General features: G+C 45.9%; 5 protein-coding genes across 5 annotated transcripts; 2 read left to right on the forward strand and 3 right to left on the reverse strand.

The window, feature by feature from the left end:
- Positions 1-316: 316 nt before the first annotated feature.
- Positions 317-1,704, forward strand: JR316_0007047 (Phospho-2-dehydro-3-deoxyheptonate aldolase, Phe-sensitive; the record flags this gene model as incomplete). Its single annotated transcript, XM_047892790.1, has 5 exons — positions 317-420; positions 482-574; positions 625-1,120; positions 1,173-1,292; positions 1,468-1,704. The coding sequence occupies 5 exons, from the start codon at positions 317-319 to the stop codon at positions 1,702-1,704; spliced, it is 1,050 nt and encodes a 349-aa protein (XP_047748072.1).
- Positions 1,705-2,363: 659 nt separating this feature from the next.
- On the reverse strand, positions 2,364-3,260 carry JR316_0007048 (Cytochrome P450 monooxygenase mpaDE; the record flags this gene model as incomplete). The annotated part of the gene is made up of 1 exon (XM_047892791.1): positions 2,364-3,260. One exon carries the CDS (start codon positions 3,258-3,260, stop codon positions 2,364-2,366), a length of 897 nt encoding a protein of 298 aa, XP_047748073.1.
- A 297-nt stretch (positions 3,261-3,557) lies between these two features.
- On the reverse strand, positions 3,558-4,448 carry JR316_0007049 (Cytochrome P450 monooxygenase mpaDE; the record flags this gene model as incomplete). Its single annotated transcript, XM_047892792.1, has 1 exon — positions 3,558-4,448. The coding sequence occupies one exon, from the start codon at positions 4,446-4,448 to the stop codon at positions 3,558-3,560; it is 891 nt and encodes a 296-aa protein (XP_047748074.1).
- A 1,551-nt stretch (positions 4,449-5,999) lies between these two features.
- On the forward strand, positions 6,000-10,203 carry JR316_0007050 (Sterol 3-beta-glucosyltransferase; the record flags this gene model as incomplete). The annotated part of the gene is made up of 17 exons (XM_047892793.1): positions 6,000-6,635; positions 6,688-6,916; positions 6,968-7,114; positions 7,173-7,622; positions 7,674-8,416; positions 8,475-8,513; positions 8,570-8,591; positions 8,647-8,739; positions 8,788-8,827; positions 8,881-8,946; positions 9,062-9,188; positions 9,243-9,295; positions 9,355-9,524; positions 9,576-9,838; positions 9,890-9,960; positions 10,019-10,064; positions 10,123-10,203. The coding sequence occupies 17 exons, from the start codon at positions 6,000-6,002 to the stop codon at positions 10,201-10,203; spliced, it is 3,276 nt and encodes a 1,091-aa protein (XP_047748075.1).
- A 242-nt stretch (positions 10,204-10,445) lies between these two features.
- Positions 10,446-10,886, reverse strand: JR316_0007051 (uncharacterized protein; the record flags this gene model as incomplete). Its single annotated transcript, XM_047892794.1, has 2 exons — positions 10,446-10,601; positions 10,662-10,886. 2 exons carry the CDS (start codon positions 10,884-10,886, stop codon positions 10,446-10,448), a joined length of 381 nt encoding a protein of 126 aa, XP_047748076.1.
- Between the last annotated feature and the right edge of the window lie 108 nt (positions 10,887-10,994).

Raw genomic sequence — 10,994 nt, forward strand, 5'->3', positions numbered from 1 at the left:
GGAGGTGACCGCTCGGGAGTCCAAAGTTCGCGTGTGACGGAATTTGAAATTTTATTGAGGCCGAGAGTCACGTGCAATATTTTTAGAGATGAGATTACCCCCAAGAGCGAGGGGCTTCTGCTAGTTCGAGTCATCTATCACCAGTAATCAAAAACCCCATATCGTTGCCTACGACATCTACCTCGGTCACCAAAACGTGCTTTAACTCACCCAATTAGATCTCCACAACGCAACAAGTCCGTATAACAGTCCTACTCCCACGATCCACCTAGTATATAAGGTCCCTAACATATTTTTAACAGTGGCTGATCTCGACATGGCTCTGACTTTCAAAGATGCTCTCTCTCGCTTGGAAAATAGCAGAGTAAAATCGACAAGACCTCTTATTCCTCCTCAAATTCTCCAGGAAGATCTACCCCTGTGCGTTGGCCGTTTCTTTCCAATGCCAGTGTAATTACTGCCCGACTGACTGCCCATATAGCACTCTGAGCGCTGCTCAAACCGTTCTTCAGGGTCGTCTTGCGGTTGAGCGTGTACTCCGCGGTGACGACGACAGACTTGTCGTCGTCGTTGGGTATGTAGTCTTGTTTTATTCTCACTGCACCAGACTGAGCATGAGATCAGACCTTGCTCTGTTCACAACGTTGAAGCAGCGATCGAATACGCCAAACTCCTCAAAGAATACGCAGACACAGCGAAAGATGATTTGCTCATAGTCATGCGTGTCTACTTTGAAAAACCACGAACAACCGTTGGATGGAAAGGCCTCATCAACGACCCTGAACTGAACGGCAGTTTCCAAATCAACAAAGGTCTTCGCATTGCCCGCACCCTCTTGCTTGACATCGCCAAACTTGGCCTTCCTGCCGGCTGTGAATTCCTTGATACCATCACCCCTCAATACACAGCTGACCTAGTTTCTTGGGGAGCTATTGGCGCTCGTACAACCGAATCCCAAGTTCATCGTGAACTTACATCTGCACTTTCCATGCCCACCGGATTCAAAAATTCAACTGATGGAAGTATTGGAGTTGCCGTCGATGCTTGCCGTGCTGCTCGTAGTGGCCATGTTTTCCTTAGCGTCGGAAAAGAAGGTCTTAGCAGCATTGTCGAAACCACTGTGAGTTATGTATCTTAATCTTCTCAATGATGTCCCATTTATTTTCTTCAAGGGTAACCCTGACGTTCATGTAATCTTGCGTGGTGGTGCTCAAGGCCCTAATTACGCCGCTGAATACGTTCGGGATGCTGGTCAAAAGTTGGCAAAAGCTGGCCTTCCTCAAAAAATCATGGTATTCCACCCTTGTTCCTTGGATCACGGGGGCAAAAATAACTTGTACATTTCAGATTGACTGCAGTCACGGAAATAGCTCAAAGCAACATCAAAGACAGGTGGATGTTGCTGATGATATTGTTAGTCCGGAGTATGCAATACTGCTTTCTTTCATCTGACTGTTTTCGACGTAGGCCCGACAACTTGAATCTGAAGACACAGCTAACATTATCATGGGCGTCATGCTTGAAAGCAATCTCGTTGAAGGTCGCCAGGATATCCCCAACTCTGGCCCTGCTGGACTAAAATATGGGCTTTCTGTCACCGATGCGTGTATCTCTTGGGAAACTACTGTTCCCGTCCTTGATCGCCTTCGTGAAGGAGTTCGTGCTCGCCGTGAGGGAGTCAAAAACAGAGCTAAGAACGAGTAGACGCTGTACGTTTCCTATGTATATTCTTCGAATGATTTCATCAGTGCTAAAATACTACCACTATTATTATAGCGACCACCCAAAAATCTAAGCGTATATAGAATGTAGAAATGTAGAAATAGAAATCCTTGATTATCTACACATAACCGAACATAACTCTAACGATATGTGCTAGAACGCAATGAACTATTCTCGGATGAGCTCAGTAGGACAGCAGTCGGCTTTCTCTATATTTGGACAGGCCATTCTCGGTATTTTCTTCCCCTTATAAACATAATCGTAATTGCTCATGATTATGCGTGTCCTAAATTTCTGCCCTCACGCCTTCAAGCAGATTTCCTATTTCCAAGCGGTTAGCAACACGGCATTACAACCTGAGCTTCTGGAGCGATTGTGCATCGTGGATTGTTCAAAACGCGCTGTACGTAGTAACCCTTAAGATTGTTAACTGGAAGCGCAGCAGCAGGTATCTAGATGCGACAACTCAAAATGGACGAGTCCACCGAATGGATCATGCGCATCTGCAGTTTGAAATGCCAAAGATCCTTATACACTCGACAAGTCGTTGACAAAACATCGGTCAATCTAAGGTCGAAGAAAATCTATCGCTCAACCATCTCATTTTTACTTCTATACAACTCGCACTTTACAGGATAATTTTATAATGACGGAATACTTCCAGGCCAAAAGACCGATCCACCTTTATTGTCTGCGTACCAGTCAAGTTCATGTGCAATCAACACTCGAACGCGTGAAATCTTCAACAACTCGCGTATATGATCGATGTGTTTTTCTGCCAGGTTCTTGTCTATATGAAGGCACCAAGTAGGGTCCCATGGAGCACCGACTTTGATTGAAGATTCGCCTGTAATGATCTTCCAGTGGTGCGTGCTGTCGCCTGCAAGATAAATCCATGCGCCATCCGGAGAGGTCCTCGCCAATACATTTATGTGTCCGGGAAGATGTCCCGGGCTATCGATGATGTACAAACTTCCATCTCCGTAAAAGTCATGACCGCGAGGGAAGGGGCCGATGGTTGGACATTCTGTAAAATCCAAAAATCGTGTCCGGTCCATAGGATAGAGGTCGCTGAAATGTGCCGCGTCAGGTTTGGTAGGGTAGCCTTCGGCGAGGAAGGGTCGAACTGCTTCATTTGAGATGAAAGTGGCTTTGGTGAAGGCGCTGGGGTCCCCTGTGTGGTCCCAGTGGATGTGTGAAATGCAGACGTAATCTATGTCCTCGGGTCTAGTGTTACCTTTGGCAAGGGAGTCAACGCAGTGGTGCGTTGCGTCAACCGAGGTGGAGGGGTTTGCAATCATCTTTTGCACCGCTGGTGGATAACTGTCCAGATTAGGTGGAATCCCGAGGTCGAAGAGGAATTTATGCCCATTGGTGGAATGTTGTATGAGGAAACATAGTGACGGCAATGTTATACGATTAGAATAATCGGGTACTGGATTAGTTATGAACAAATCTTCGGGCGCTGTGATGTGTCCTCCATCGAGTGCAGATACAACGCAAAAAGCTTGGTTTACAACTTCACTGGGGAGCGCCATCACGACTCTGCGCTACAATTGTCAGTAAATACATGTCAAGAGGAGTCCTGTACTGACATTTGTTTCACGTTGCTTGTAAGGTGTGATAAATCACTGAAAGTGCTGGGTATTTGGATCTTACATAGCGCATTATTTATACTTGACTGAATCGTATCCCCCCCGTTTCGGAAGATCGCTTTTTCATAAAAAAACTGGAGATGAATGGCCCAATAAAATAGGTATTACTAAGGAAACGCTAATTGACTATCATGCCACACGTCGTGGGGCGAATAAAATAGTCAATAAAATGGTGCGCGGTTAAAGTGATGCAATTTTTCCAGGCCAAAAAGCATCGCCGCCTTTGTTCTTGGAATACCAAGGTTCATCGTGGGCAATGATCACCCGTACACGAGGTAGTTTCCACAAAGCATTAATGCGGCGGATGTGTTCTTCAGCTAACTCTTTATCCGCATGAGCACAGATATGCAGATGGCCCGGATGTCCTACAGCGACGTCTGATTCAAGGGTGATAAGATTCCAATGATGGGCGCTATCGCCGCCTAAAAATATCCATCCACCATCTGAGGAGGTGCGTGCGAGGACATTAATATGACCTGGAAGATGACCGGCAGCATCGATGATGTAGAGACTTCCGTCTCCGTAAAAGTCGAATGAGCGAGGGAACGGACCGATAGGCTTCCATTCGCCAGGATCTAAAAAGAGCGTGCGGTCACTGGGAAGGAGGTCATGAGAGTAACGGCCATCCGGTTTGTCAGGATATTTTGATTCCTGAAGCAGAGATTGAGCCGCAGTGCCGATCAAGAAAGTGCTGTTGGTAAACGGGTGGGTGTTGCCTGTGTGGTCCCAGTGGAGATGTGATAGGCAGACATATTTAATATCAGTCGGCTGCAACCCTCCTTTTTGAAGAGACTCTACGACATCTTGTTTGACATCTACTGGATATGTCTTCTTCGCCCATTCGACGATAGCAGGCGGGTAATTTTCCCAGTCTTTGCGAATTCCTAAGTCAAAGACAAAGTTTTCGTTGCGTGTTGAGTGGCGAATGAGGAAGCTTAAAGATGGTGCTTTGGTGACCATTCCTGAAACGGCATTGGTGATGAACATGGTGTCAAGCAGGTCGATCAGGCCTGCTTCAAGGGCAGAGACATTACAGTACGCTTGATTCTCTGCTGGTTGAGGAAGAGACATGACGGGCGTGGACTCGCTTCATAGGCTAACAAGTGAGAATCATAACGGCGAAAGGTATGCTGCCCAATACAACTCACCTTATGAATGTTGGGAGAAAAAGAGTAAATGGCTGTTGATTATGCTCCAAAGACATTAAATACCCAAGGACATCCATATATAACGTCGATGATACCAACTTTTCACAGATGACATATTCATTGGAGTCAGGTGGTCGGTTTAACTTTGGCATTCTAGTTCACCTCCCAGCATGGTGTACCTAAAAAGTTGCCATGAACGCAAAAGTTGACCACCTGTTGGTAACGAAAGCAGGCCCGAAGATTATACTGCGACATAACATTTGATTAATGATATAAGTGATTGATTTTCGAGATAGTGATTCGGGGTGCTGATAATCTATGTAAAATCCACACCATGGACTCCTCTGTGAAGCAGCGATAGTGATACTAATCAATGAAAACTGAACTCTGTGGCTCGACACTTGAGATTCTCCAGATGTTGTATACTTGGCAGGGGAGTAAGAGCAGGGAGTAGTCGTGGGAGGTGACCAGTGAGATGATACAGTAGCCCGGAAGATTTACGCATTTTGTAATTACACAAGGCTGTGGACCATAACCGCGCGTTCCTGTATAAGATTGAACAGCAATTCTCAGGCTTTCAAAGAGAGGTTGACTCCGTCAACCGAAGTTGAAGTCATGAAGAATTGTTGAAAGAGCTAGGGATTTGTTGATTGTCCATATGATTTTAGACCTCCCTATGCACACCAAGACAATAGCCCGTTGCGTAGCGTTCGCGTTGATTGCTGTCTATGAAAGAAAAGCAAAAGCATGCGTTGGTTATTGAGTGGGCGAGGGATTTGTTGTCATGTAACAGGTCCAGTCAATGATCACGAAAGCTGCCTGGTAGGTGGAAGTGGGATAAGTTGATGTGCGTGGACTGGATCTAATGCTGTTTAGTTGTTGAATGATACACGACCGCGCGAGGCCAGTCAGTCCTTAGTCGCTGTTTTGGTCATAGTGGACATTGTGCAGCAATGCGCAGTTTTGGACTGTGCAATGGTGGCCAAGATCCGAATAGTCCATGTAGGTGTGGAAGGGCCCTATTCAACTAGTAGATATGTAGAATGTTATGTTATGTTGAGGATGGCATATTAGTGGATTGCTATGGAGCAGTATGGAGCTCATTGAGCAGGGAATGGGTCGAGAAGAGGCTCCGGCTAATTGAATGACAGTGATTCCCGAGGCACCGACGACTCCGCTTGGGCCCGCCTCGGAAAAGACCCCTAATTTGAGAATGCCGCGACTCATTGGCAATGACAAGCGCTCCGGGTCTGCAGCACCGACAACGACACGTATTGTTCCAATTGTAACGTTGGCCACATGGCTTTGGCACGGATTGGGTCTGTCTTCGTCATCCGTTTACTATTACGGCAATTCACAATCGATAATCCCAAACAATCGTCCGTCGTTCCGATGGAGTTCGGAAACAACGCTTGCAAGGACCAGGGTGCACCCAACTTTCTTTTCTCACTAACCACGACCGGCTTTTTGTAGGATGGCACCGAATGTGTCCCGCATATTTTCAAGGCGTAAGCCGACCAAGACTGCCAGCACAGATAGTGGCAAGGGCGACGCGGACACGACCTTGAGCCCTAAGAGGTCACCTTCTCAATCCTCTAGTAGCTCTCAAAGCTCTACGAATTCGCACTTGATATCTTCGTTGTACAACGAAGCTGGAAAGTTTGAAAAGATCCTCCTCTCTTCCGGTTGTATCAGCCCTCGAGATTCGCCCAACGGTACTAGCGGTTTTGACGACCTTGTCATGCGTGATCTTACTAAGAGCGAGCGCGCTTATGCCAATCACGATGCCAGAATTCTAGCAGCCGGAAATTCATGGGTATCCTTAGCAGACTTAGACGAAAGTCTTTTTTCCGACATCGACAGCAACAGTGCAGAGATCGCGAGTGTCACAACGGCATCTACTACTCAGAGTTCCAGTGATGGTTCTGAGCGTCCGAAGCCTGCCATTCATCGAGCCTCAACAATTGACAGTCAATCCTTGGAGTCTATGGAGCCGGAAGACATCGTCAACATACTCATAGACGAGTTTGGAGTCATAGCTGCTCCTGGGGAGGAAGAAAAACTGATTTTGGAGACGGATGGGGCACTTCTACATGATGTGGCTATTGTGGTCAGTAATTTGATCAATTCATACTTTTCCCTCAACTGTGAAAAAAATCTAGGGCGTCATTCATTTAACGACACATCGTTTAACTTTCCATGCCTCTTTACAAGCAACTCGTCCCGACTTATCATCTTTACAAGAGCCAATAAAGGCAGGTCCGGCGATAATGCATCGTAAAGGGTGGAGGACGAAACGCCGTGTCTGGGTCGAACTTACGCATGATATGCTGTGCGCATATTCCTCAAGTAACGAAGACGAGAAAGCACGTCCCTTGTGTTCGCTTCTTCGTGAGTCCCTGTTATTTAATTTTTTGAATTGGCTAAGTATATGTTTGGTAGTGTCATTTGTAAAGGATGTCGTTCCTTACGACAAATCAGCGCCACGGGTCATACGATTCAACCTAGACCAGCATGTCACAAGCGTTAACGAATATGCGGAGTTCGATACCGAAGAATCAGCTCAGGAATGGAGAAGGGAAATCAAGGGTGGGTTTTACATAGTTAAAAGTGTTCACACAAGAACTGAAATATTTTCATCATGAAGGCGCTATCTTTAGCTATCGCCATCTCAGACGGGAGCTCTTTGCAAGCCCAACACCAGAGTCAAGCGGTGTGAGATTCCACTGTCCACTCATACAAATAGACAGCCTGAAATGGGTCCACGAATCCATTTTTGCCTCGGTCGTCTCTATGAAAGTGAAATTAGAGACTTCTGAATTCCGGTTCGACAATGAGAACCTACCTCAATCGCAAGTTTTTGAACTAGGGCCATGCGAAACTATTCCTGCCTGGCAACGCCTGGGCGACTACGTTGCAGAGGCAAAAGAGGCTCACAGAGAGCGAGATTCTTACCCTCCGGTGGTAGTTGATTTTGGGCCGTACAACTTTTTTGAAACCGATTATGGTCCAATAAAATCTCCTGGCAAGCTTTCTGCTCGTGGTGAGACGGCCGTGCGTGTTGCCTTGGGATTTAGTCCCGAGTCAACTGTTTGGAGTGAGTTCTCTGTGCACAGATTTTATTACTGTGACTGACAATTTTGAATAGTTGTAAGGGCTCGCATCAATCGCTCTATATCTTGCACTGGCTATTTTGCTCTCTCGGATACTCATTTGGGATTCTGGTGCAAAAATATCACACAAGCCGACCTCCGCTATCGGTTACCACTTTCCAGCGTACGATCCGTCAAGCCGTTCAGCATGAATTGGATCTCAGTCGAAGGCATTACAATAACCATTGAGGGCAAACCGGACTTGAACTTTACGTTCAAAACCGCACTTATTCGTGACCAGGCTATAAAGAATATCACGTCGTCTATGTCATCACTCCAGATTGGACAGTTAAATCTATCTTCCGTACCCTCTTCCCCCACAAGTACCAAGTCATCATTCAGTTTCAACTCTTATACACCACCGTCATCTCTATCCGGGAAGCTCGACCCGGTCAGCTTCTTTGCCCCCCTCTCTCGTTCCCTCGCTGCCGCTGCTGAAGCAGCAGCACACAGTACTCTTCCGCGCATGGATCGACTAAACCAAATACCAAAAGTTTTAAATTTTCCACGTGAAGTTTTGATCACGGAGAAATATTTGCACTTCGTTTGTCTTACAATCGGTTCACGAGGAGATGTCCAGCCATACATTGCTCTAGGTGTCAGGTTGATCAAGGAAGGTCATACGGTGACAATTGTCACACACGAAGAATACCGGGACTGGGTTGTCGGGTTTGGAATACGACATCGAACAGCAGGTGGAGACCCTGGTGCTTTGATGAAGCTTAGCGTCGAAAATAAGGTATGGTTAAGTTCATTCCAATCGCATATACGCCTTGACTTGAATTTCTTTCTCGCAGATGTTCTCCCCGGAATTTTTCAAACAAAGTTTGATGAACGTACGTACTCATTTTCCGCTAAATAAAAAACAAAAATTGATATCAATAATTCTTAGTTTCGGCCATGGCTTGACCAGCGTATGTTTTAAAATTCTTTTTTTTCTCGAGCAACTTTTTATAACTTCATTTTTAGTCCTTGTTGACTCTTGGGCTGCGTGTCGAGATGCTGATGTATTGCTTGAGAGTCCCTCTGCAATGGCAGGGGTACACATAGCGGAGGCCCTGAGTGAGTAGTGCGTAATTGGTTTCTCTTACTATATTGACTGTAGAACAGATATTCCATATTTCCGAACTTTCACAATGCCTTGGACTAAGTGAGCTCAACTGTACATTAAGTACACATCTTGTGCGACTAACCATTTTATAGGACCAGTGAATTCCCGCATGCATTTTTAAGCCCTCCTGTTGACTCGCCCACTTTCAACGCTGCTTCGTACGTCATGTTGTTTTTCTAATATGTCTTCCTTGCTGAAATCTATATTAGCTATGTCATGTTCAGGTACGGCTACTATGGCCTTTCAGAGTCTAAACGATTAATTTTTTTGTAGTAATGTGATGTGGGCTGCGACTTCTGGTCAAATCAACAAATGGAGACGCAACACTCTAGGACTAGCTAGTACCGATATGGGACATTTGGCTCAATCGAAAATCACCTTTATCTACAACTTTTCAAGAGTTAGCATTCCACTGTATCTTATGTCTTGATTTTGTTCCTCACCTTCAACACAGGCCGTTGTACCAAAGCCATTAGATTGGCCTGACACTACAATCGTCTCGGGATAGTAAGTTTCTAGTTTTTCAGCCACATGCATCCGTAGATTGATCAATACTCAAATTTCAGTTGGTTCCTTGACAATCCGGACATCGGATGGACCCCTCCTCAAGAGCTTTTGGATTGGATGCAGAAAGCTCGTGCAGACGGCAAACCTATTGTTTACATTGGCTTCGGAAGCATTACTGTACCTCGGCCAAATAAAGTTACTGCGACTATCTTCAAGGCCGTCCTCAAGAGTAAGCCGTCGAGTTGATTTATGTTGTAATAATTCCTTATATTCCACCTAGGTGGGGTAAGAGCTATCGTTTCAAAGGGCTGGTCGGCACGAATGAGCAAAGGAGATGACAAAGATCCTGTTGTACCAACACCTCCGGAATGCTTCCTTTTGGATAAAGTACCCCATGATTGGTTGTTTCCCCGCATCGACGCTGCAGTTCATCACGGCGGTGCGGGGACAACCGGCGCAAGTCTCAGGGCTGGCATTCCGACAATCATCAAACCCTGGTTTGGGGATCAATTCTTTTGGGCAGCGAGGGTGCAGGTCTTAGGGGTAAATATTGTCTTTTTTTGGCCTTGCATTGTTCTAAACCTGCTGGGATAGGCTGGACTCAAGGTGTCTTCTCTTCACTCTAATGCGTTAGCGGCAGCTATGGTGAAAGCTACCACAGATCGGTCAGTAATATATTTTAATTCAAACTTACCTTACAACTAATACCTTTGCAATCCCCAGTGCTATGAAAGCAAAAGCCGCGTCTGTCGGTGAAGCGATCCGCAAGGTGAGCTGTTGACTGCTGTCAGGTTGTACAATATTCAAACGTCTCTGTGTATCTTCAGGAGGACGGCGTTCACACTGCTATATACACAATCTATACTTATCTACACCGCGCATCACTAAACAGGGCATCATTGACATAGGGAGTAATACAGGACCAAATGCCCTGGGGGGGTAATTGACTATTGATATGGACACAATATTGACGACTGGCGCTGACGCGCTCTATGACTTACACATTTCTCATTGCTTTTTCGGTTTGTTTTGGATGTTTGTGGTGCCGGAGGTTTTTTAGTGTACTAATAGAATGCCAACTATGTATTTTTCGGAGACATGAAATACTACATATCCAGTTTAATTTTATGGTTATGGGATCATCATAGCATCATAGGAGGGATCGCGGTATGTTGGAAGAGTGCGACGAAGAAGTCGAGGAAGTCAATAGAGAAGCTAGAGTTGTCGACGAGGAGGATGATATAGGTGCCACGGGGATGTCATAAATGACACTTAAAGTGGCCATGCGATCTGCATATGTATCGTGCTGAGAGGGAGCACATAAGATTTCGGGGCCACATAAAAATGAAGATTTAGATGCACTTACTACGTTTTGCAAACGGCGAAGCTCTAATTCTGCTGATACATCCTTTACCCCGTCTACCTTGCTCCTGATCCGTGTCAGAGCTTCACTTAACAGCATGATAGCCTGCGAATACGCAGCGATCGTGTCGTTGGGCTTGGAATCAGTGCTACTATCAAGCTCAACGGCTTGCTTCGCAAATTTGAGAGCTGTCGTAAGAGCCTCGCGAGTTGACGAAATATACGACATGGTAGTGAAACGTATATGGAGAAAAAGAATGCCACTCGAGCGTTGTCGGTTGACAGGGTTTGTCTGGCTCGGGGGACTAAGCCCGGGAGTTCATAAGTCTCGAGGAAA

Source organism: Psilocybe cubensis, chromosome 6 (genome assembly GCF_017499595.1).
Source record: "Psilocybe cubensis strain MGC-MH-2018 chromosome 6, whole genome shotgun sequence".
Taxonomy (NCBI): Eukaryota; Fungi; Basidiomycota; class Agaricomycetes; order Agaricales; family Agrocybaceae; genus Psilocybe; species Psilocybe cubensis.